Raw genomic sequence first — 27,623 nt, 5'->3', positions numbered from 1 at the left:
TATTGCTCTTTTTCCAGATCAATGATAACATTTTTAAGATTTTTTATTGGGCATGAAAATTCTAAACCAGAAAGGAATGGAAAGACTAAATTTTAAGAATTAAGCTAATATTTCATAACATATTCTAATAAATATTTACAATTCTTATAAGAATTGTACGTAGAGAAATGTGAAAATACCTTCATATTGACTCCACCTAAAGTGCTTTTTGAACTTTCACTGGTTCTGAGGTTATTACAGTGATGAATTTCATTCCTTTCCAAAATGGCTATGCTCCCAGGATACAGTTCAACACCTGCACCCTATAAGTTAAAAACAAATAAAACATGCTACAAAACACAAACATATCTCTAAAATTTTCTTTAGACTTGAAAACTGTATTCTATATGCAATCTAAACTCTTACATTACATGAAAATGCATAATAACGTATTCAACAATTTATTTTAGAAATGATATTAAACAATATTGAAAACTAAATATTATCTGTGTTAGATAATCATTAGGCCTAAAAGGAAGGTTGAGGTCATATAGTCCATTACCTTGCCCACCCACCCAAATGGATTCTCTAAAGGTGAGTACAAAACCTCTTTATTCATATACACTCTATTTCCTCATTTTAATGGTAATTAAGAAAATCATCCTATAAGTCTTCTTTTGTTTTCCTACCTTCTTTAATCATTTTTCTTCTTCAACTTTCCAGTCCTTTAATGACTTTCGTGATAGTTATCTGATGACTCAAGTTTTCTATGCCCTGATTACTCAGAAGCTGTCAGAAGTAATCACAATACCTTAGAGCAACGTTTGGTAGCTGTGCTGGTTTGGATATATGTCCCCCAAAAAGCCATGTTCTTCAATGCAATCTTGTAGGGGAAGATTTACTAGTCTTTTGATTAGGGTGGAAACTTTTGATTGAGTATTTCCATGGAGATATGACTCACACAACTGTGGGTGATACTTTTGATTAGATTATTTCCACAGAGGTGTGGCCCCACCCATTCAGTGTGGGTCTTAATTAGTTTACTGGAGTATTTAAGAGAAAAGCCAAGAGCCAGCACGGACTCAGATGCTTGCTGACACTTGGACATGCTTGGAGATGCAGACAGAAGGATGTTTGGAGATGCTAAGCTAAGAGGAAGCCCAGAGTTTGCCCCAGAGAAACTAAGAGAGGACCCCCAAATGTTTAGAGAGAAACACCCTGGGAGAAGAAAGCAAGGAAGCACAGGAACTGAGAGAGAGGAGCTAAGAGAAACAAACTAAGAGATATTTTGAGACATAACCTAAGAGCAAAGGACCAGCAGATGCCAGCCACTTGCCTTCCCAACTGACAGAGGTATTCTGGATGCCATAAGCCATTCTTCAGTGATGGTAACCTCTTGATGCCTCAGTTTGGACACTTTTATGGCCTTAAAACTGTAAAATTGTAACCCAATAAATCCCCTTTATAAAAGTCAATCCATGCTCTAGAGCAACTAGTAAATAGCCAGGAACAAATAGTAAACTGTCTGGAACAACTGCTGGGAGACAATCATGACTGACCACACATGATACACCAGCCTGGAATCAGTGGAATGGCTGAGATCACAGCATAAAGGCTGTAAGTAAAAACTGCGGAACCACGTCAGGAGCCCCCTCCCCCCATGGCAGGCTAAGCTGCAAAACTTGACTGTGGGAGAAAGAAGCAGTCCCTGCTGGGAACAAGCAAACAGAGTTCAACCTAGCTCCAACTGGGGCTGAATATAAGCTACAAACACAGACAAACCCCTAACAAGCAGCAAAGTAGCCTGAGATTGCTCCCAATGGAGAGGAGGTGGGGCTGACAGAAAAAAAAATAGAGCCTGTTGAAGACAGCTGAGCTTAGACTACTGGAAAACAGCTGTGTCACAAGAGAAGGAGCACAAAAGACCTGGTATTATCTCTGGCCAACAGGCAAAACTGGGTGGCCGGGGACTGGCTCTGAAAAGGGAATTTCTTTCCCCCTTTTTTCTCCCTTAGTCTGAGTGGCTCAGTGGAGAAATCCTCAGGCATTTTCAGTTTTTGGTGCACTGACCCTGGCAGCAGTGGAGTTAACAGAGTCAGAGAGACAAAGGAGGAATTCAAGTGCAGAAGATAACTCCCTAGGGGGTGTATCTTCCCTAAGAGGAGGGAGGTGGAGCCCAGCTCAAGTGCCTGCCCTCCCTTCAGAACTCAGACCCCAGGTCTAGGAGTATCAAACAATCAAACCAGAAACAACTTTAGCTGAGAATTAAAGGGACCACACCTTTTTACACCAGTGGGGAGCGACAGGCTGACAGGTGCCACCTGCTGGACATGTTAGGAAAAGCACAGCACCTAGAGGCCTCACAGGAAAGTCTGTCAATCTTCTAAGACACACCCTCAGGGAAACCTGATACTGAATATATCCCCCTCCTGAGACCTGAGCCCGTTCTGGTCTGGGGAAATCAGATTGGGGTAATCAAGGAAACCAGAAGCCTAGACAACAGAAAACTACAAATTGCACTAGGAAAAACTAAGATATGGCCCAGTCAAAGGAATAAACTTACACTTCAACTGAGATACAGGAATTGAAACAACTAATTAAAGATCTTCAAATAAATATGCTAAATCAATTCAACGAGTTGAGGGAAGATATGGAAGATATAGCAAAAGAGATGAAGGATATAAAGAAAACACTGGGTGAACATTAGGTAGAAATCAAAGGTTTGAAAAAACAACTGGCAGAACCTATGGAAATGAAAGGCACAACGCAAGAGATGAAAAACACAATGGGGACATACAACAGCAGATTTCAAGAGGCAGAAGAAAACACTCAGGAACTAGAGAACAAGACACCCGGAATCCTACACACAAAAGAACAGATAGGGAAAAGAATGGAAAAATATGAGCAATGTCTCAGGGAATTGAATGACAACATGAAGCACATGAATGTACATGTCATGGGTGTCCCAGAAAAAGAAGATAAGAGAAAAGGGGAGGAAGCAATAATGAAGGAAATAATCACTGAAAATTTCCCATCTCTTATGAAAGACATAAAATCACAGATTCAAGAAGTTCAGCATACCCCCATAGAATAGATCTGAATAGAGCTATGTGAAGATACTTAATAATCAGGTTATCAAATGTCAAAGACAAAGAGAGAATCCTGAAAGCAGCAAGAGAAAAGCAATCCATCACATACAAAGGAAGCTTGATAAGACTATGTGCAGATTTCTCAGTAGAAACCATGGAGACAAGAAGACAGTGGTGTGATATATTTAAGATACTGAATGAGAAAAACCGCCAACCAAAAATTCTATATCTGGTAAAACTGTCCTTCAAATATGAGAGAGAGTTTAACATATTCTCTGACAAACAAACAATGAGAGAGTTTGTGAACAAGATACCTGCACTACAGGAAATACTAAAGGGAGCACTACAGATAGATAGGAAAAGACAGGAGTGAGAGGTTTAGAGCATAATGTTGGGTGATGGTAGCACAATAATGTAACTATACCGAACAAAGATGACTGTGATTACAGTTGAAAGAGGAAGGTTAGGGGCATGTGGGACACCAGAAGGAAAGAGGGAAGATAAAGCCTGGGACTGTATAACTTACTGAAACCTAGAGTGGTCAACAATTGTGATAAAATGTACAAATATGTTTTTACATGAGATAGAACAAATGAATGTCAACCTTGCAAGGTGTTAAAAAATGGGGTGGTATTGGGGAAAAACTATAATCAATGAAACTAGAGTCTATAGTTAACAGAAACATTGTATTATGCTTCCTTTAAAGTAACAAAAGCAGTATACCAAAGCTAAATGCCTATAAGAGGGGGATATAAGGGAGGGATATGGGATTCTTGGCATTGGTGATGTTGTCTGAATTTTTTATTGTACTTTATTTTAATTTTACCTTTTCTTTTCAATAATCGAGGTGGGGGTTAGGGGTATGGAAGGGTTTGAGTTTTCTTTTTCATTTTTATTTATTTTCTGGAGTAATGAAAATATCCAAAATTGAAAAAAAATTAATTGTGGTGACGAATGCACAGCTATATAATGGTACCATAAGCATTTGAATGCACACTTTCGATGACTGTATGGTATGTGAATAATCTCAATAAAATTGAATTTTAATAAAAAGCTGATCCATTTCTAGTGTTCTGCATAATGGCAGCATTAGCAAACCAGAACAGTAGCCTACAAGCACTTATTTATTTTTGAATAAACCATCAAGTGACTGACCCATGATCCACTTCAGAGCCCCTGATTCCTAGACTTGTTTTTAAAATCACATTTAATGCTAATAATTCCTTACTTTGAACTTAGGCACTTCAGTTTTCCTAAGTTTACTATGATATCCTTGTACTTGTTCTTATTTGGTTGATTTCTACCAGTTTCTAAACTTAATTCTAATGCCATTAAAAGATGAAGAAATTGCTACCCTTTGTTTGCATATTAAGATCACTCTAAGTTAACTGTAGTCATATAAAATTGTAGTCTTTATAAAATGAAATACCTGGGCACCAGTAATTTCACTGTCTGTAATTGTCAAAGCAGCCCCCGTAAGAACACAAACTCCTGTTCCTTCACATTTTAATATACAGTTTTCTAGAGTCATGTGACCAGACTCTACCACCACAATACCATCAACTGTCCCTTGCTGTATCAAAGATAGATGCATTAGTTTCACATTGTCAGCTTTGGACACCACAAAACTGTCATGAGAAGGTTCGGAAGTAATCATAATTTCCTCTCTCTTCCCAATTCCTATCATAAGGACAAAAATACATAATTAAATGAGCAGTCCCAAATTTTAAAGCCAATAACACTTGCTACTGCTTATACATTTTAACTTTCACGTATTTGTAGTAAGTAATATATTATTCAGTTGTTAACTAGAATAATGTAACCTTGTGTCCTTATTTTGATGCCATGATGGAAAAAATTTTATCATCAATCTAAATTTTTCTACAGTGTTTATTCAACATACTTATTCTACTTTATGTTCCAGAAATTTTATAACCAACAGTCATCTACAAAATACCTAAGACAGATAAAAAGTATACCATATCATAATTTAGTTTCAAAACCATAATAAATTATCATAATTTAAAAAGACTGGCAGAGACTTCTGAATTCGCTTAGAATATTAATGTAATCCTACCCATAATTTTGCTCTAAGTAGTCAAAGCAATCACCTAAATTTAACATCTACCCAGAAATAAGGTGTTGGATGTTCAAGAAGGTTACAAAGAAATTTTTTTTAATTACAAGTATGATACTTATTACCCATACTGTTTGGCAAAATACTGATTGTAACCATCAAAATCTAGTGAAAATTTTGCTTGATTTTTGAGTTGATAGGCAAAATTTGAGGCACATGTTCTTTTCTTTTGGCCAGACAATGAGAATACCCCTACTTCAAAGTAAAAGGACAAAATTAAAGTTAATAAATATGTTCTGAACCTAAAAGAAATTTAGTAAACTCTGTTTTTCTACTCCTATTTTAGTAAGTTTGCCTGTAAATTAGCTTTTTAAGAAAATGCTGAGAATATTTTAATATAAACTTACATCTGGCTTTTCCTAGTAAGGTCCTATGAAGAGCAGTGGTAATAAGTGAGGGAAAAAAAATACTTTTGGTAAAAGCATAGGTGGAGCTAATAGAACATATTATGAACAGGTCTTAATTGTAAAAACTGCATAAGGGATTTTTGTGAAACAAACTGATCTAATTTCTATTAATTTCATTAAACATGTTTATAATATACAGTTTGTCCAATATACATTTTTATAAAACCATTGCAAAAGATGCACTGCTAACCCTTTATAACGATGTCATCGGTCAATAAAGCAAGGTTTGCAGCTTGATATTCTCCGGGAAAAATAACTACTGTATCTCCACTATAACAACTATCCAAAGCCAAATCCAAATCATCATGCTGTTGAAGAAGTGTGTCTGAAGATAAGTCCTTTACCTGAAAAGAAGAAATAAAACAATGCACCTGAACAATAAGTTAAACTGAAAGTTGTTATTTTAATCAGTTATTTGTTACTGACATGTGCTTTTCCCAAAGACTTAACTATATAGTGTTTATGTTCCTTAAAAGCTCAGAGTACCAGTCTACCAATTAAAGGAGTAATGATATGAGATGTTCTTTCTTTACAAACACTAATAATTTTACAGCTACTAAATACTGGGTATAAGCTATGTACCAGAAGTTGAATTTTGATTTTTTCATAATACATGCTATTCCTCACAACAAATATTTTAGGTAAAGTATTATTATCCCCATAAAAGGGTAAGGAAATTCAAGTGCCATGAGATTAAATGATTTGCCAAAGGATACAGAGTTTGTGGAAAGCCAAGCTTTAAATCCAGGTTTGTGTGATGCCAGACCTCACACTCTATGCAATATGCTATTTGTTAAATACAAACTGACTCTCAAATTTTGGTGAATCAACAAAATTTTTTATTTTAAGGTTCTGGAACTAAAAACAAAGGGCACCAAGAATTTGCACTGGTAGTAGAAAAGAAAAAAGAATTTCATTATTAGTGCCATGAAGAGTGAAGGATATTAAAAATAAATTTTGGAAACTAAAAATACATTCTGAAAACAAGAAGCCTATTCCATTTTTATCCCAATGTAAATGGCACTATCACTCACATGTATTATAAAAGTGATACTTGTTATAAAAATACAGAAAATGAAAGCAAGTGTAACAAAAGAAAAAATTAACCGATATATTTTTACTTAAATATAATCTGTTGATACAAATATTCCAGTCTTTTATCCATATACTCATTTATTCATACACCAATATATTATACCATATACTGTGTAGTATTTTGAATTCTGATTCATTTAATGACTAATCACATTTCCCATGTATTTAAATATTATTTCACTGCCTCATTTTTAATGGTTACATAATAGTGTATTATATGAATGTACCATAATTTGTATTATTATTTTCTTTTATTTATTTAGGAGGTTTACAATTTTTCACTATTATGAAAATATTGCAAGTAAATCCTTGTGCACACCTTTAGTTGTTTAGAATAAACTAGACAGGAAATTACAGCATCAAAGGGCTTATAAAACATTTTTAAGCCTCCTGATCACACATTGCCAAATGCCCTCCAGAAATGTTTAACCAATTAAAACTTGGTTTGAGAATACGCATTTCACTGCAAACTTATCAACACAGGGTATTCTTAATTCTAAAAATATTTGTCATTTTAATGGGCAAAAATCCTCACTGTGCCTCATTTAATTTACATTCTTTGTTAAGTGAGTGTGAACAGTTTTTCCATATATATGTGAAACTTATATATGTAAAACTAAATAAGCACATCTATAAATTAATTTGTACTGGCTTTTCACATTACATACTCCAATTACTTTGCAGGCAGAAAGTACAAAGATTACTTCTATAAATAGTTTTGTAAAAAGTCTGGAACTTTTTTCATTTATATTTTTATTATTCACCGAGATAGGATATACAGAAGGGAAAAGAAAATTTGATGGAGGAAGATAATGAATTTAATTTTGGTATCAGTTATTGAGTTGCCAGTGGAGGAGCTAAGGAGAACTATTCAGTAGACTATAGATATAAGGGTCTAGAATATAGGACCAAAATCTGGTTAGGCATAGAGATCTTGGAGTTATTTACATTTATAAGTCAAGCATGGGAATTGATGAGATTAACTACAAGAATGTGTAAAGAAAGGAGGGAAAGATGACACTCTATGACAGAACACTGAGGAACAACATTTATAGGACAGGCAGAAAATAAAAACAGCTCTCAAAGTAAACCGAGACTGATCAAAGAGTTAAAAAGACAAGAGACTAGGATGTCATAGAAGGAGAAAGTGGCTGATAGTGCCAAATCAACTAAGAGATTAAGCCAGATGGTAATCCCTGAGTTGTGCCTACTGAATTTACCCACAGGGAGGTCCCACATAACCAAGAGAACATTTTTAGTGGTATGCTGGAGGCAGAAGCCAGATCATAATGGGTAGGGGTATGAATGTGAAAGAAGTAGAGACAAGCACAGGCAAATAATTCAAGTTTTGTTTTGCATGGGAAGAGACTGAGAAATGTAGTGTTTAGATTAGGAAAGTGTTTTATTATTTAAGATAAAACAATTTTTTTGGCCAGCTTAATGGTTGCTTCATTGGAGGGACTGATTCAACTCTCTACACCGTTATTTCTTGATGAACCTGGCTTAGAGTTTGAAAGAGCGCTCCAGCTCACAAGCAAATGGCAAAGAGGGATTCAGCAGCAGATCTGAGTGGGCCATAAGAAAGAATCTGTAAAATTGAAGATAAGATGTTTGAAATGATAAGATGATCCAATCTGAGGAGCAGAAAGAAGAGAGAATGAAGAAAAAAAAATGAACAGAATCTAAGAGTCCTGTATTAGTCAGGGTTCTCCAGTAAAACAGACCCAACAGGATATATAAATCCACAAGTTAGGAATACCAATGAAGGCTTCAATGAATTGCCAGAGGCTGGCTGGCTGAAGTAGAGATAGAAATTCTCTTTCTGACTGTTGAAATCATCAATTCTTCCTTTAAGTCCTACAACTGGTTGGATGAGACTTCTATCATTGCTGAAGGCAATTTCCTTTGTTGATTGTAAATGTGATTAGCCATAGATGCAATCAACTGACTAATACTTAAATCCAGGAAATACCCACACAGTAACAATCAGACCAGTGCTCGTGTGACCAAACAACTGGAAACCATAAACTTGCCAAGTTGACACATGAAATTAACCATCACAGTGCACCTCTTGTCAATTTATCACCCATACACATCTCCTTAAACCACACTTAATTTCTAAATAAAAACAATAAAAGTCATACTTTTGCCTAACATAATTCAACTGTCTTGTGTATAACTGGCAACAAAGTAACCCTTTCTCCAGAAGAGGATGCAAGTCCTTGGTAATATTCACTCTTAAACATGATATCTAGTAACTTAAATATTATGATGTAAAGTTAATACAACTCATGTTATGTGATAAGGGGATAATATAGGGAAGAAAACAAAGTTATTTGTTTTATGTATATATACAAACATATTCATAACAAAACAAGGAAGAAGTACACATAGCCATTATAGTTCTTGTTTTGGCAACTGGTCATGAGGTAGCTCATATGTTAACTACCTTCTTCCACTACTCATTTCATATTCCCTTTACCCTCAGCTGGTCTTGGTTCTCTGCTCTGTGGGGCAACCCAAACCTTCATTCCTGAAGACTCTGAGTTATTAGTAGACCTGCCTGGATTGGTTTGTTACAGTTTTCCATTGACTTTAATTACAGGGCATGGGAGAACTAAGAAACACTCTAAGGGATCTCCTGTATTCCAGGCAACCTCTTCTTTAGTAGCAGCCCCATTTCCTCTTGAAAATCAGAATCAACTGTGGTATATGCATACAATGGAATATTGAGCTACTATGAGAAGAAGTGAAGCTGTGAGACATGCAACAAGGTGAATGGATCCTGTAGACAGCATTTTGAATGAAGTATGCCAGAAACAAAAGCAAACACTATAATGCCTCACCAATATGGACTAACTATAATGTGTAAACCCAGATTTGAATCTTAGAGCACAGCCTAACAGGTAAACGAGTATTGTAATGGGCCCTAGACGGTAAGCTCTTAAAGCAGTCAAATCTTTTCCTGAATTGTAATGGCTATCTCCAGACTCTGAGATGCTGATCCCTTTGTGTATAACCTGATTGGTCTCTGGAACATTGGGTATCTGTGTGACACCTGAAACTCAGATCTAAAGCTCGGCAGATATGAATGTCAGTATTAAAGCATACGGCAACTGTTAACAAAAAAAAAAAAAAAAAAAGGGCCCAGACTTCAATTAGAGATATGAATGAAGCAGACCTGGTTAAGACTAGGGCAAATAGGGCCAAAGGGTAAAGGCTGAAACTGTCTGTTAAAACTTCAAGTTCCATGTGAAACCACAGAAAGAGATGTTTATTTGTGCAGGATCTATATTTTCTAAACAACATAACTTCTACAGTCTGTTCAAACACCACAATTACATGGAACTTTGAATAGGAAGTTAGATATGGCAGGTTTGTATAGGTTACAGTGAAATAGCAACACATCTCAAAGTAATTTGGGCAGAGAACAAAAATATATAGGCAGGACCCCCTGAGGAGCCAGGGGAAAAAGCAGAAGTGTTGGGCTTCCTCACCTGGATTGTTGCTGATGTTCTCACAAACATGGAGGACTGAGTGCTTGGTATGCCGAGCCCATTATCTTGAGGCCTACCCTTATGAAGCTTGTTACTGCAAAGGAGAGGCTAAACCTGCTTACAATTGTGCCAAAAAGTCTCCCCCTGAATGGCTCTTTGTTGCTCACATGTGGTCCTCTCTCTCTAGTTAAGCTACCATGGCAAGTGAACTCACTGCCCTCCCCTCTACGTGGGACCTGACTCCCAGGGGTGGAAATCTCCCTGGCAACGCAGAATATGACTCCCGGGGATGAATCTGAACCCGGCATTGTGGTATTGGGAATACCTTCTTGACCAAAAGGGGGATGCAAGATGAAACGAAGTGAAGCTTCGGTGGCTGAGAGATTTCAAATGGAGTCGAGAGGTCACTCTGGTGGACATTCTTACGCACTATATAGATAACCCTCTTTAGGTTTTAATGTATTGGAATAATTAGAAGTAAATACCTGAAACAATCAAACTCCAGCCCAGTAGCCTTGACTCTTGAAGACAAGTGTATAACAATGTAGTTTAAAGGAGTGACAGTGTGAGTGTGAAAACCTTGTGGATCGTACTCCCTTTATCCAGTGTATGGACGGATGAGTAGAAAAATGGGGACAAAAACTAAATGAAAAATAGGGTGGGATGGGGGGGGAGATGATTTGGGTGTTCTTTTTTACTTTTATTTTTTATTCTTATTCTGATTCTTTCTGGCATAAGGAAAATGTTCAAAAATAGACTGGGGTGATGAATGCATAACTGTAAGATGGTACTGTGAACAGCTGATTGTACACCATGGATGATAGTATGATATGTGAATATATTTCAATAAAACTGAATTTAATTTAAAAAAAAGTACAAATAAAAAAATCAGAATCAATCACTCCAGCCAGTACAGTAATTTCCTTTTTTGCCTGTTGATTCACAGGCATGAGCAGCCCAATGTGGCCAGGTGGCAGTCTTAACTTCCAGTTCAATGGAATCATATTCTGGTGAAACTCCTCCTCCTTTTGGAATTAAGACCCATAGACTAGCAGAGCGTAAGATCATTGGGACAGGAAGCAAAATTATTTCTAATGGATTACAATAATGGGTAGTGCCACTCCCATTTCCATCCCTTAATTCCTGGACTAATGAATCCTGGCCATGGGAGAAATAGCACAACAGATGGGATGCAGATTTAGAGCATACACAGCCTCCTGCAAGATATTGCTACCCATTTGATGCCATAATTGATTCTTTACCATTCTGTGAATCCAGCTGCTCCAAGGTGATGGGGAACATGTTAAGACCATGTGCCCATTCCCACACTTCATTTGCTGTGAACTGAATTCCTTGATCAGAAGCAAAATTGTGTAGAATATCACAATGGTGGATAAAGCATTCTGTAAGTCCATGGATGGTAGTGTTGACAGAAGCACTGCATGCAGGGAAGGCAAATCTGTATCTGGAATATGCATCTATTCCAGTAAAAACAAAACACTGCCCCTTCTGTGATGGAAGTGATCCAATGTAATCAACCTGCCACCAGGCAGTAGGTTGATCACTTCAGAGAATGGTGCCGTGTCAGGGACTGAGTGTTAGTCTCTGTTTTTGGCAGATTGACCACTCAGCAGTGTTTACGGCTAGGTCTGCCTTGGTGAGTAGAACATGTTGCTAAGCCTATGAATAACCTCCATCTCTACCATAATGGCCATTGTGGTGGTTTGAAGCAGTATGTACCTGAGAAAAAAAAGTTCTTAAATTTAATTCATTCCTGTGGGTGTGAACCCATTGTAAATAGGACCTTTTGATGAGGTTACTTCAGTTGAGGAGTGACCAATGTCACTCAGGATGGGTCTTAATCCCATTACTGGAATCCTTTATATAAGAGAATGAAATTCAGACACAGAGAGAAAGCCACAGGAAGCAAGAAGCTGAAACAGAACCCAGAAGAAAAGGAAAGAACAGGAGATGCCACCATGTGCCTTGTCATGTGACAGATGAATGAAGGATCAAGAGCAGCTAGTCCCAGAATGCCACAGTCCTCAGGGAGAAAGCATCTCCTTGATGATGACTTTATTTGGACATTTTCCCAGCCTCAAAACTGTGAGTGAATAAATTCCCATTGTTTAAGCCAACCCATTGCACTGTGTTTGCTTGAGCAACAAAGGAGACATAAACAGATTTTGGTGCCAAGAAATGAGGTTCTGCTATTGCAAATACCAAAAATATGAGAACAGCCTTGGAATTGGGTAATGGGTAGAGGCTGGAAGAATTGTGAGGTGCTTGATAGAAAAGGCTTAAATTGCTTTGAAGGGACTATTGCTAGATACATGGATGCCAAAGGTACTTCCAATGAAGCCTTAGAAGGAAATGATGAATGTGTTATCAGAAACTGGAGGAAAGGTGATCCTTATTTTAAAGTGGCAGAGAACTTGGAAAAATTGAGTTCTGATGTCAGATGGAAGGCAGAACTTGAAAGTGATTGTTCCAGTTTGCTAATGCTGCTGTTTTGCAAAATACCAGAAATGGATTGGCTTTTATAAAGGGGGTTTATTTGGTTACAAAGTTACAGTCTTAAGGACATAAAGTGTCCAAGGTAAGGCACCAACAATAGGGTACCTTCACTGGAGAAAGGCCATTGGCTTCTGGAAAACCTCTGTTAGCTGGGGAGGCCCGTAGCTGGCGTCTGCTTGCTCCCAGGTTGCATTTCAAACTGGCGTTCTCCAAAATGTCAGCTTCAGCTTTCAATGACTATCTTCAAAAATGTCTCTCTAAGCTGCTCTCCAAAATGTCACTCATAGCTGCTCTGAGGTCCTTCTGTCTGTGAGCTCTTTTTATAGGGCTCCAGTGATTAAATCAAGACCCACCCTCAATGGGCAGGGCTGCACCTCCATGGAAATAATCCAATCAGTTATCACCTACAGTTTGGTGGGCTACATCTCCATTGAAACAACCTAATCCAAAAGTTCCAGCTAATCAAGACTAAATACCTCTGCCCCCACAAGACTGCATCAAAGAACATGGCCTTTTGGGGGACATAATACATCCAAACTGACACAGTGATAAACTTGGATATCTAGCTAAGGTGATTTACAAGCTAAGTGTCGAAAGTGCAGTCTGGTTTCTCCTTGCAGCTTATAGTAAAATATGAAAGGAAAGGGATAAACTGAATTCCTGGTCATAAATAAACCAGAAATTGATGGTTTGGAAAATTCTGAATTTCTGATAAGTGAGTCTCCAGAGAATAATATTCCATGTGAGGGTTTAACTGGATCCAGTCAGTCATTTCAGTAGAAGTCAGGATTAGAAATGGAGTTACTCAGGAAGGATTTGTGGAATGTTCTTTTGTCTAATGATTTGCAGCCCTGTATACTACATGCAAAACAGACTTTTTTTTTTTTTTTTTGTAAGAAATGCATGAACAGAACCACTGCCAGCCTGGACTAAAAGGAACAGAGAAGGAACAAGTTGAAGGAAATATCACTGCAGAATCACGGAAGCTGAGGTCTGGACCAAAGACATTTTCTTGGTCCAAGAAAATAGGAACACCCAAGTGTATAGAAACGGTAAGTCAGCCCTGGCACTTGGACAGGGTGGGCCTTCTGCCTCATTGTTCAGGAAGAGTGCTGCCACCCCAGTGCTCTGAGAGGGTGCAGCCTGTGCCCCAGCATTGCTGGAGAGCCTGGCCACCATCCAGATGCTTGGAGTGGGTGAAGTCTTCACTCCAGTATTCAGGGAGGGCATGGGCACTGTGCAAGCACTTGGAAGAGGTGGGGCTGCTGCTTCATCAGGTCCAGAGGACAAAACATCATTCCATAGATGACTGTAAGACCTTGAAATCTAATAGAGTATGCCCAGCTGGGTTTCAGAATGGTTTGGTACCCATAACTCCTGTTTCCAATTTCTCCCTTTGGGAATGTGAATGCTTATCCTATGCCTGTCCCTCCATTGTATATCAGAAGCAGATAATTTGTTCTCTACGTTTCACAGGTCCACAGACAGAGAGGAACTGTGCCCCAGGATAGACCACAACCATAACAAATTTTGTGCAAGTCAGGATTAGAAACGCAGAAATGCAAAGACTTTGTACTAAGCATTGTTTCTGAAATGACTTAAGACCTTTGGGATACTGTGATGAAATGAATGTATTTTATATGTGGAAAGAACATGTCTTAAGAACAGGTTCTTAAATTTAATCCATTCCTGTGGATGTGAACCTATTGCAAGTTGGACCTTTTGATGAGGTTACTTCAGTTAAAGTGTGACCCACCTCAATCAGGATGGTTTTTAATCCTATTACTGGAGTCCTTTATAAGAGAATGGAATTCAGGTAGAGGAAGAAGGCCACAAGAAGCAAGAACCCAGAAGAGAAGGAAAAGACCTGGAGATACCACCCACATGCCTTGCTATGTGACAGAGGAACCAAGTATCAACAGCAGCTAGCACCAGAATGCCACAGTGCATGGGGAGAAAGCATCACCTTAATTTGGATATTTTCCCACCTTCAAAACTGTGAGTGAGTAAATTTCCATTCTTTAAGCTGAATCAGTTCATAAGATTTGCTTGAGCAACCCAGGAAACGTAAACAGCTATTTTTCTTGACAATGACAGGAGTATTTGGGGAAAGAGGCTGAATGTTATTGACAAAACAAGTCATCTATCCACTATTATTAAAATCCTCTACTGAAGTCACCCTCTGGTGAGCATTCACATGGGACACAAATGTCAACATGTTTTTTGCCCATTTAGAACTGTCTATTCACATACCTCTCCCCCAGTCCTCTTTATCACCAGTTTTCCAATCATGTTCCTTCCAAGTCCCTGACCATCCAGCCAAATCATTGGCCATGGCTCATGAACTGGTATACAAATGCATGTCTAGCCATTTCTTCTTTCAAGCAAAATGAACAACCAATGTACTACTTGAAGTTTTGTCCACTGGGAGGATTTCCCTTCACCACTGTCCTTCAGGAATTTCCCAGAAAGGGGGCTGTAGTGCTCCAGCTGTGCACTTTCAGGTAATACCTGTATATTGTGCAGAACCATCTGTAAACCAGGCCCAAGTTTTCTCTTCCTCAGTGAATTGATTGTAGGGAACTCCCCGAGAGGCCATAGGTGTGGGCTAGGAAAGAGAAGGTATTGTGACAGGAGTAGGGGTTATGGGCATTTAGGCCACTTCCTCATTTAACTTACTTGTGCCTTCAGGATGTGCTCAAGCCTGGTCTCACATATACCACCTCCATTTGATGATGGAGTGCTGCAGTGGAAGCCAAACAAATTTGGTGGATCAAACAATATTGTTTCGGTTTGCTAAGCTGCCAGAATGCAATATACCAGAAATGGGTTGTCTTTTTCAATAGGGATTTATTAGGTTACAAATTTAAAGTTCTAAGACCATCAATAGGAAGATACCTTCCCTGAAGAAAGGCTGCTGGCATCAGTGGTTCCTTTGTCACATGGGAAGGCACACAGTGATGTCTGCTGGTTCTTCTCTCCTGAGTTCTGGTATCGTGGTTTTCTCTCTCAGCTTCTGTGCATCCTTGCTTATTTCTCCTGAGACAATTCTCTCTCAGCTCTCTGGGCTTTTACTATCTTTTATCCTCTTCATAAAGGACTCCAGTAAAGGATTAAGATCCATTTTGAATGGGCTCAGTCACATCTCAATTGAAATAGCCTAACCAAAAGGTCCCACCCATAATAGGTCTGCCCCCACAAAAATGGATTAAAAGAACATGATCTTTCCTGGGGTACAATCAGATTCAAACCTGCACAAACACCAAGTTCATGACAGACAAAATTCAGGATCTGTGGTAACTTGGTGGCCCATGGTTAAGTATTTCTTCTATACCAAGGCCCAGTAACATACCAAAGCCTGTTTCTCAAAAAGAGAACAGATATCTGCAGAGGATGGCAGGGCTTTGCTCTAAAACCCTAAGGATCTGTGCTATGATTCTGCTATGGGAGCCTGTCAAAGGCTCTAAACAGCATCTCTATTTGCCACTGAAACTTCCAGCTGAATCTGCTGGATCATTTGGCCCAAGTGACAGAGTTGCTTGCACCCTGGACCTGTTGCGGAACCTCTTTTTGTTCTAGCCTCCATTCAAAACTAGCAGCACTTTGGGTTACTTAGTAAGTAGGCCATAGTAGCACACACATATGAGAAATACATTGTCTCCAAAATCCAAAAAGGCCAACTAGACATTATACCTCTCTTTTGGTTGGGAAGGTCCAGATATAACAACTTATCCTTCACCTTAGAAGGAATATCTCAGCATGCCCCACACCACTGGATGCCTCAAAATTTCACTGAGGTGGAAGACCTCCAAATTTTTGTTGAATTTATCTCCTACCCTCTGACAAACAAATGCCTTACTAATAAGTCTAGAATAGTTGCTACTTCTTGCTGTGTCCAATCAGCACAATTCCGTCAACATATTAGACTAGTGTAATTGTCTTGTGGGAGGGAAAGATGATCAAGGTCCTGCTGACTATATTATAACAAAGGGCTGGAGATTTGATATTCCCCTGAGGTAGGGCAGTGAAGGTATACTGCTGGCCTTGCCAGCTGAAAGTAAACTGTTTCTGGTGGTCCTTACTAACAGCTATTGAGAAAAAATCATTTGCCAGATCAATAGCTGCATACCAGTACCAGGGAATGTATTGATTTACTCAAGCAATGATATCGCATCTGGAACAGTAGCTACAATTGAAGTCACCACCTGGTTAAGTTTATGGTAATCCACTGTCATCCTCTAAGTATCATCTATTTGCTGCACAGGCCAAGTAGAAGAGTTGAATAGGGATGTGGCAGGAATCATCACCCCTGCATCCTTCAAGACCTCGATGGTGGTACTAATCTCTACAATCCTTCCAGAAATATGATATTGCTTTAGATTTACTATTTTGCTAAGTAGAGGCAATTCTAGTGGTTTCCCTTGGCCTTTCCTACCATAATAACCCTCACTCCACAAGTCAGAGAACCAATGTTTCTGCATTGGTTGCTATTCCAATTATGCATTCTTGAACTGGGTAAATAAGCACAGAAGGGGTTTAGGGACCCACCGGATCCATCAGATGCACTGTGATATGGACCTGAGCTAAAAGTCCATTGATCACTTGACCTCCATAAGCCCGTATTGTGACTGGAGGACCAGAGTGATGTTTTGGGTCTCCTAGAATTAATGTCAGTTCAGAGTCAGTGTCTAGTAATCCCCTAAATGTCTGATCATTTCCTTTTCTCCAATGCACAGTAACCATGGTAAAATACTGTAAGTACCTTTAGGGAAGGCTGAGAGCAGAATAACAATATAAATCTTTGGCATGTAGCAGAGTCCTTCTCCAAGGGGACTAAGCCTTCCCTCCATTCAAGAGGTTCTGGGTCTGTAAACTGTCTCAAATCTGGGAATTGATTGAGAGTCTGTGACTGTCTATTTTTGTAACTCAAGTTAAACTTCTGTCCACTCAACCTAGAACTCTTCTGCTTATACAGATCAAGTAAAAATTTAGTATACTTCTCATCTATTTACCTTCTAGATACTCCATGATCAACTAGTTAACACCATAGATTTCTGTGAGTCAGATTATTCTGATTGCTGCTTTACTCTGCTGTCCATTATGGTAGCCAAACTCACCTTAATCTCTGGTAATTAAGTGCTGCCTCTCGACTCCTGCCAACCAGGGATTCAAACATCCCCATTTTGTTTAAGGATCCAAGTTCAGTGGCAGCAATTCCCACAGTAATATCTGACCTACAGAGAATAGCAACCATAGAGCTCTTCAGGGATGATGGAGCTACTCACAGGATTTTATTCCTCATAGTTCTGGTGAAAGGTATGTCCTCTGGACATTCCTGTGGTGGGTGAGCAGATCCACTCTCACATTCCAGTTTCTCTAAGCCTTTAGATCCCCTCATCTTCAGGGCAGTTCTGGCATTTCAACTTCAGGTAATGTAGGCTACCTTTTGGTCCATGCTTCAGCCAACCACCTGAAAAACTGTTACACCGCTTTCTAACCCCTCAAGGTATATTAGTGAATCCAGAGTCCCTACTTAATGGGCCCATATCAATAAATCAGCCTGATCCAACTTTATGTTCCTTGCACCATTATCCCACACTTTTAATATCCGTTCCCATACATCTTCCTATTATTTCTGACTATATAAATTGGAAAACTCATGCAGTTTTTTGGAGTGTAGTGCACTTTGTACCTCACATTTCTGGGCCTGTTGGGATTTCAGTCTAGCTATAGGTATGGAAGGAAACGGGTGGTAGGGGTGGGTTATGAGAGGAATTACCTGTGTCTTACAAGCCAACTACCTCTGTGCATTCCATTATAGTTTCATCTGGTGATAAACAGGTTAATCTCTTCAGACAGATGTGTGAGGAATGTTTCTTCAGGGGAGGAAGTTACACGTTTATCAGGGACAACAGTATTAATCTCTTCAGATGGAAGCAGCATGAATGATTCCTAAGGGAAGACTGGAGGTTGGGTGCCGGATTCCTCAGGGCAGACCATTACAGGTTTATCTGGCAAAGAAGACTCAGCAGAATCTAGGCTTTCAATATCCCCTCCATCACCATTATGTCCCCATATGTCCCCATGCCAATTTTCAGGTCCCCATTCGTTCCCAATCAATGCCCTCACTTTAACATCAGATGGCCTTCAAGGTTGGGAATTCAATTTATGCTGTAATTCAGTCACTTAAACAATGAGACTCTGGGTCTGGTTTTCAGAAATCTCAAGTCTGCAGCTACAAGAAATTAGAGTTTCTTTCAGGGCACACATAGAAACTTTCATGACCTTCATGTGGTGCTTGAGCTGGGAGCTTGAGGCCTTGACTCATCCCTTTCCTTAACAATGGTATCCAACATATTTAGAAACAATCAGCAAACATCATTATACATTTTAACTCCACAAAACTCTGTTAAGTTATCAAATACACTGTCAGCCAGAGCCTGGCCTCTTAAAAGAATTTGAGTAGAAGTAGTCAATGGTGATATTTTGCTTATGTCTATTGCTAATTCACAGCATGGGCTGAAAAAAAAAGATATAGAAATACGACGAAACCAAACATGACCCTTTGAAAAGATCAATAAAATTGATAAACCTCTAAGAGAAAAAGAGAGGAGACTCAAATTACTAAAAAGAAAATGAAGAGATGCCATCAAAACTGATCCTAAAGACATTAAATGGGTAAAAACAATAATATAAACAATTCTATGCCCCCAAATTTGATGACTTAGATGAAATGGATCAATCCTGGAAAGACACAATCTACCAAAACACTCACACAAGCAAAAATAGATAATCTGAATAGGGCTGTATCTTTTAAACAAATTGAATCAACAATTAATAGCTTTCTAAAACAGAAAGCACCAGCCCTGATGGTTTCATTGGTGAATTCTACAAAACATTTAAATAAGAAATGATGCTAATTCTCTATAATGGCTTCCAGAAAATAGAAGCAGAGGGAACACTTCCTAACTCATTGTGTGAGGCCAGCATTACCCTAATACAAAAACCAGAAAAAGACATTATAAGAAGGAAAACTATAGAACATCTGCTATGAACATAGATGTAAAATTCCTTAAAATATTGGCAAATCAAATCCAACTATGAACTTTAGTACATTGTTAGTGTAACTGCTGTGGAAAACAACTTGGTGGTTCCTCAAAATGTTAACCATAGAACTATCATATGACTCAATAATCTGATTTCTAGGTATATACCCAAAATAATTGAAAGCAGGTGCTTGGACAAATGCCTGTACACCAAGGTTCATAGCAGCATTGTTCACAATGGCCAAAAGGTGGAAACAACCCAAAGTCAATCAGCAGATGAATGGATAAACAAAATGCAGTATATACATACAATGGAACATTAGTCAGCCCTACAGGGAATGAAGTTCTGATACATGCTACTATATGGATGAACTCTGAAGACATCATGTTTGTGAAATAAGTCAAGCACAAAAGGACAGATACTATATAATTCCACTTACATAAAATAGCTACAATATGCAAATTAATAGAGACAAAAATTCATAGAGACAGAAACTAGAGGACAAGTTATGGGGGTTGGGGAGAAGAGAGAAGGGGAGTTAATGCATAATGGGTGCGGGGTTTCCGTTTGGGGTGATGGGAAAGTTCTGGTAATGGATGATGGTGAATGTAGCACAACATTGTATGATTAATCCCACTTAATTGCATCCTTGTGAGTGGTTGAAGTGGGAAAGTTCATGTTGCATGTTTCCACAATTAAAAAAAGAGAAAGAGAAATTAAGGAGACAATAACAACTAAAGTCAATACTCAATCCCAGGCTGCATCTAATAATAGAGAAGAAAATGCCCAACAGGACATTATTGGGACATACAAAAATACTGGAGTATAGCTTTCAATGTGAAATTTCTTGAACTTGGTAAATGTACTTAAGGAGGTTACATAAATGAATATCCTTATTCTTAGGAAAACTACGTGGAAAAATATTAAGTGTTCCATTAAATAGTGTAGAACCTACTCTCAAATGTTTAGAAAGTAGAGAAAAAGAAAGATAGATGGATAGATAAAATGATATAGCAAATGTGGCAAATCATTAAAAGTTGGTGGATATGGGTATCTGGACACGGGGTATGTTGGAGTTCTCAGTATGGGGTTTGTATTACATTTGCAACTTTCATTTAAGCTTGAAATTATTTCAAAAGAAAAAGGTTTTTAAAAAACAATGAAATACCACTTCACTGTCCACTAGGATGGCTGCATTCAAAAATACAGGTAATAACGAGTGTTGACAACAATGTGGAGAAATTGGAACCCACTTTCACTACTGGTGGGAATATAAAATAGTTCAGCCCTGTGGAAAACTGGTGGTTCCTCAAAAAGCTAAACATAGAGTACTGTTGATTCAACAGTTACAATCCTAGTTGGATACCCAAAAGAAGTGAAAATAGGTACTCTATAAATACTTGTCCATAAATGTTCATAGCAGTGCTATTCACAATAGCTAAAAGTGGAAACAACTCAAATATCTGAAAACAGATGAGTGGATTAAAAATTACATATAGGGAGGAAGAAGATGATGGCATAGAGAGCAGTGGAAGCTAGTTAGTCCCCATGGAATAACTAATAAACAACCAGGAACAACTAGTAAACAATCTGGAATAACTGCAGGGGGACAAACATGACTGTCCACACATCATACACCGACCTGAATTGGGAGGAATGACTGAGATTGCAGCATGAAATCTGTAAGTAAAAACTGCGGACCCAAGCTGAGAGCCCCCTACCCCCATGGCAGCCCAAACTGCAAAGCCTTGCTGTGGTAGAGAGCAGCACTCTCTGAACAAATGAATATACCTCAGCTCAGCTCCAACTGGGGTTTTAATTAACAAGTGCTGACTGCTCAATACAAGCTATGAATCACCAACAAGCAGACAGAGGCCTTTGGTGACAAGTGACCTTGGAGAGCTGGAGGACCTCTCTGGGAGGGAGGGAGCACAGAGGAGCAGGTACTATCTCTGGCCAACAGGTGAAACTGAGGGTGGCTATGGACTGGCCCTGAAGGGGGGCTGTCACTTTTTTGGCTCAGTGGCAAAAGCCTCAGTCATTTTCAGTTCCCAGCACTCTGACCCAGACAAGGCGGGAGATAGCAGAGTCAGAGAGACTATTCAAATGCAAATGACATCTCTCTAGGGGTGTAGCTTCCCTGAGAGGAAAGAGGTGGTGCCAAGCTCTACTACATGCCTTCCATTCAGAGCCAGACCCCAGAGCTTGGGGGAAAACAGCCACAGGTCACACTCCTTACACCAGTTGGGAGTGGCAGAAAAGCACAGTGGCTTGAGGCCTTACAAAGTGCATCAATCTTCTAAGACAAACTTAGGGAGACCTGATACTATTGCCTCATTCTGAGACCTGAGCCCATTCTGGTCTGGGAAAACTTGATTGGAGTAACCAAGGAAACCAGATGCCTAGACTACAGAAAACTACAACGTACACTAACAAAAATGAAGTTATGGCCCAGTCAAAGGAACAAACTTACACTTCAACTGAGACACAGGAATTGAAACTACTGCTAAGTCAATTCAAAAAGTTTAGAGAAGATATGGCAAAAGAGATGAAGCGTATAATGAAAACACTGGGTGTACATAAGGTAGAAATAGAAAGTTTGAAAAAACAACTGGCAGAATGGAAGAGATGAAAGACACAATGGAGACATACAACAGCAGATCTCAAGAGGCAGAAGAAAACACTCAGGAACTGGAGAACAAGGCACCTGAAAGCCTACTTACAAAAGAACAGATAGAGAAAAGAATGGAAAAATATGAGCAATGTCTCCGGGAGTTGAATGACAATATGAAATGCAGGAATGTACGCATCATGGGTGTCCCAGAAGGAGAAGAGAAGGAAAAAGGGGCAGAAGCAATAGTAGAGGAAATAATCAATGAAAATTTCCCATCTCTTATGAAACAAATAAAATTACAGATCCAAGAAGCACAGCATACCCCAAACAGAATAGATCTGAATAGGCCTATGCCAAAATACTTAATAATCAGATTATCAAACATCAAAGATAAAGAGAGAATCCTGAAAGCAGCAAGAGAAAAGCGATCCATCACATACAAAGGAAGCTTGGTAGGACTATGTGCGGACTTCTCAACAGAAACCATGGAAGCAAGAAGGAAGTGGAGTGATATATTTAAGATATTGAAAGAGAAAAACAACCAAGAATCCTACATCCAGCAAAACTGTCCTTTAAATATGAGGGAGAGCTTAAAATATTCTCTGACAAACAGACAATGACAGAGTTTGTGAACAAGACAACTGCTCTGCAGGAAACACTAAACTACAGACAGAAAGGAAAAGACAGGAGTTGGAGGTTTGGAACAAATTTTGTGAGATAGTAGCATAGCAATGTAAGTACACTGAACAAAGATGACTGTGAGTATGGTTGGAAGAGGAAGGTTAGGAGCATGTGGGACACCAGAAGGAAAGAGGAAAGATAAAGACTGGGACTGTATAACTCAGTGAAACCTAGGGTGCTCAACAATTGTGATAAAATGTACAAATATGTTTTTACATGAGGGAGAACAAATGAATGTCAACATTGCAAGGTGTTAAAAATAGGGTGGGATTGGGGGAAAAATGCAATCACTGCAAACTAAAGACTATAATTAACAGAAACACTGTATTATGCTTCTTTAAATGTAACAAAGGCAATATACCAAATTAAATGCATCTGGGGGGGACAAGGGATGGGGATGGGACTCTTGGCATTGGTGATGTTATCTCTTTATTCTACTTTAGTTTAGTGCTATCTTTCCTTTTGTTGTTTCCTAGCTGTCATGTTTTTTTTTCTCTCTTTTTTTTTTCTTTTTCTTTTGTCTCTATCTTCTTTGACTCTTCCTCCTTCTTTGTGGAAGAAATGGAGATGTCCTTATATAGATAGTGGTGATAGTGGTGAATACATAAATATGTGACTATACTGGGAACCACTGATTGTTTACTTAGGACAGAATGTGTGGTGTGTGAACAAAACCATCTTAAAAAAATGGGGTGGATGAAGAAAACTTAAGGGCACTATATTGAGTGTAAGAAGACAGACACACAAGAACAAACACTGCAAGGTCTCACTGATATGAACTAATTACAATATGTAAACTCATAGACATGAAATATAAGTTACCAGGATATAGAACGAGGCTAAAGAATGGGGAGCAGTTACTTATTATGAGCAGAATGTTCAACTAGGGTGAATTTAAACGTTTGGAAATGGACAAAGGTGACGGTAGCATGTTGTGAGAATAACAGTGCTGAATGGTCTGTGAATGTGGTGGAAAGGGTAAGCTCAGAGTCACATACGTCACCAGAAGGAAAGTTGGAGGTTAAAAGATGGGAATGTATAAAACAGTGAATCTTGTGGTGGACAATGTCTGTGATTAACTGTACAAATATTAGAAATTTCTGTCATGAACTAGAACAAATGTATGACACTATAACTAGAAGTTGACAATAGAGAGGCATATAGGAAAAAATATATATACCTATTGCAAACTGTATACTACAGTTAGTACTACTTTCATCAACAGTAACAAATGTACTATACCAATACTATGAATCAATAATGGAGGGGGGTGGTTCGGAGTATGGGAGGATTTGAGTTTCCTTTTTCTGTCTTTATTTCTTTTCTGGAGTAATGAAAATGTTCTAAAAACCGAAAAAAAAAAAAAATTAATTGTGATGGATGCACAGTTGTATGATGGTACCGTGGGCAATTGATTGTACACTTTGTATCTTTGGATAATTGTATGGTATGTGAACAATCTCAGTAAAAAAAATCAATTGTGTTGAATTATATAAAAAATTATGGTATATACATACAATGGGATATTATTTGGTCATAAAAAGGAATGCAGTTCTGATATATGCTACAATATGGATGAACCTCACAACACATTGTGTTAAATGAAATAAGGCAGCAACAAAAGGTCATATATTTTATGATTCCATTTATAAGAGATATCCAGAATAGGTAAATCCGTAAAAATAGAAAGCAGATGGTGATTTCCAGCAGCTAGGGAAAGCGGGAAATAAGGAGTAACTGCTTAACACATATGGGGTTTTCTTTTGGAGTGATGAAAATGTTTTGGAATTAGATAGAGGTGGTGTTCCACAACATTGTGAATGTACTAAATGTCATTGAATTGTTCACTTTAAAATTGTTAATTTTATGTTATGCAAATTTCACCTCAATAAAAAGAATAAAAAAAAGATACAAAAAGAAGGAATAACTGAGAGCAAATATCTCTGAGGAGTCAAGTCAGGGGACACAATTAGTACAGGTGAATAGGAGTTGTATTAAATTCTACTTTGTACTGGTATATTTGCAAATATAGTTATTATCCTTTGTAGCATTTCAGGGAAACTCTGACAACAATGACAGCTTCATTCTAAGAAAATAAACAGTAAAATAGTAATAATAATAGCAGCTGATGTTTATTGCCACTTGCTGTGTGCCAGGCACATTGTTAAGAGGTTTATATAAATTATTTTACTTAAGCCTAGCAACCCTATTAGATAGACTTCATTACTCTATTTTACAATTGAGGAAATAAGAAAGAAGAAACCACATAACTTACTTAATCTCGCATATATATTAAGATACAAAACCATGAATCAAACCCAGGTTTTTCTGATTTCAAAACTTTTGCTCTTCACCACCACAGTATCCTGCCTCTCTTGACGGAGAAAAGGAACAGCATAGAAGCCCCATGATGAAGAATGAGGATATCCTTATTCCTTCTAGATCTGGGAATGTGACTAATGTTTAACTTTAGATCATGTACTGGAAGAGTGCTTCTTACCATTTTCAGTATTCATTCAGAAGCCAGAGTGAGTCTAAACTTAAGATGGTCATCATAATTTGAGAACTTGGAGAATAAGAGAGGAGATAAGGACGGACATTTAATTTGGCTGACTGGAAGGATATTTATGACGTCAACTGAACTAGAGAATACAGTAGGACTAGGAATGGACTGAGTACAAAGATAGTAAGTTCAAATTTAGAAATGCTGAATGTTAGAGAGACAAGGTGTTTAAAAGGACGTCTTCAAAGATAACTAGCAAGAAAGGAAAAGGAAAAGGGAACAAATTCACTGAGCAACTACTGTGTGCCAGGCACTACTAGGTATTGTATACATAATATTTCATTTAAGCCTCAAAAAACCTGTAAATAGTAGTAGTTGTAGTAGCAGTAATAGCTAACATTTATTGAGCACTTATTACGTGCTGGGCACTATTCTTAGCATATTGCAAATATTAACCCCTTGAATCTCCACAACAATTCTGTAAATAAGATATAGAGTATTATTATCCCCATTTTACAGATGGGGAAATAAGGCACAGATAGGTTAAATAACTGGATAAAAAAATCACATAACTACCAAGTGGGAAAGACAGGATTCGAATCTTGGCAGTCTGCTCTTAACCAGTGCAGTGCACTATTTTTACCTCTATCTTTTTAAAGCATTCTGCAAATAAGAAAACAGATTCTGAGAGGTTAGGTGGCTTAGCCAAGGTTACATAGATATTAAGTGGTCTCAGATACATTTATTTGAACCTTAAGCTATCTAACTACCAAGTTCTTGTCTTTCTACTGTACTACTTATGAAGATCACCTACATAAAGATGATGGGCATAGATAAAACTGTTTAAGGAGAGATAAAGAGCAAAAAGAATACTGAGTAAAAAATTTTAAAGTTGAGAAAGTTGTTATAGGCTATGTACGTAGCTATGACTACAATCAAATTAAAATATTTTGTCAACCTCAAGAGAGGTAAATCTAAAATCAAAGGTCTAAGCAAAGTAGAAGTTGATGAGATTGCCTTCTCATAATAGTCTTCCTCTCATCCCGGCCTCCAAAATTAGAGATAATTACTTAAACAAGTCAAGATAAGATTGCAAAGAACAGATAAAAATGCAGGAAATTTTTCAATGTTACTTAAGAAAGTGAAGAAAATAAATCCAGAAACATTTAAAAACAAAACAAAACAAAAGTAAACATCGGAATGATAAAATAAGGCTAGGGATAAAAGTACAATCTATGTCTTACTTTTTACAATGGTGTTTTTAAAGATGTTGCTCTAGTTTGCTAATGCTACTGGAATGCAAAACACCCAAGACAGATTGGCTTTTATAAAAGGGGATTTATTTGGTTACACAGTTACAGTCTTATGGCCATAAAGTGTCCAAGGTAACACATCAGCAATCGGGTACTTTCACTGAAGGATGGCCAATGGTGTCCTGAAAACCTCTGTTAGCTGGGAAGGCACGTGGCTGGTGTCTGCTCCGAAGTTCCGGTTTCAAAATGGCTTTCTCCCAGGACATTCCTCTCTAGGCTACAGTTCCTCAAAAATGTCACTCTTAGTTGCACTTGGGATGTTTGTCCTCTCTCAGCTTCTCAGGAGCAAGAGTCTGCTTTCAACGGCCGTTTTCAAACTGTCTCTCATCTGCAGCTCCCGTGCTTTCTTCAGTGTCCCTCTTGGTTGTAGCAAGCTAGCTCCTTCTGTCTGATCTTATATGGTGCGCCAGTAATTTAAATTCAGACCCACTCAATGGGCGGGCCAACACCTCCATGGAAATTATCCAATCAGAGTCATCACCCACAGTTGGGTGGGGTGCATCTCCATGGAAACATTCAAAGAATTTCAATCTAATTAACACTGATAGATCTGCCCACACAAGATTTCATCAAAGATAATGGCGTATGGGGGACATAATATATTTAAACTGGCACAGATGTTTACAAAGATGTTGGTAGAATAATTAACAAAACTGAATAATCTGACCCAAAAAGCAATTAAAATGAAAATTAAATTTTGATGAAAATAAATGGATAGGATTGTAGACAAGACCAGTCTTGCAA

General features: G+C 38.2%; 1 protein-coding gene across 1 annotated transcript in view; it reads right to left on the bottom strand.

Moving 5' to 3' along the window:
* Positions 1 to 27,623, bottom strand: part of SHCBP1L (SHC binding and spindle associated 1 like) — a 67,139-nt gene that overhangs the window by 1,768 nt on the left and 37,748 nt on the right. The window contains exons 7-9 of the mRNA XM_037825203.1: positions 5,803 to 5,956; positions 4,498 to 4,748; positions 180 to 302 (exon numbers count right to left, since the gene is read on the bottom strand). Of these exons, the coding sequence (XP_037681131.1) occupies positions 180 to 302; positions 4,498 to 4,748; positions 5,803 to 5,956 (528 nt within the window). The remainder of the gene's footprint in view (positions 1 to 179; positions 303 to 4,497; positions 4,749 to 5,802; positions 5,957 to 27,623) is intronic.

Source organism: Choloepus didactylus, chromosome 2 (assembly GCF_015220235.1).
Source record: "Choloepus didactylus isolate mChoDid1 chromosome 2, mChoDid1.pri, whole genome shotgun sequence".
NCBI classification, from domain to species: Eukaryota; Metazoa; Chordata; class Mammalia; order Pilosa; family Megalonychidae; genus Choloepus; species Choloepus didactylus.
The sequence above is the reverse complement of the archived record's forward strand: the minus strand, read 5'-3'. Positions and strand labels throughout refer to the sequence as shown.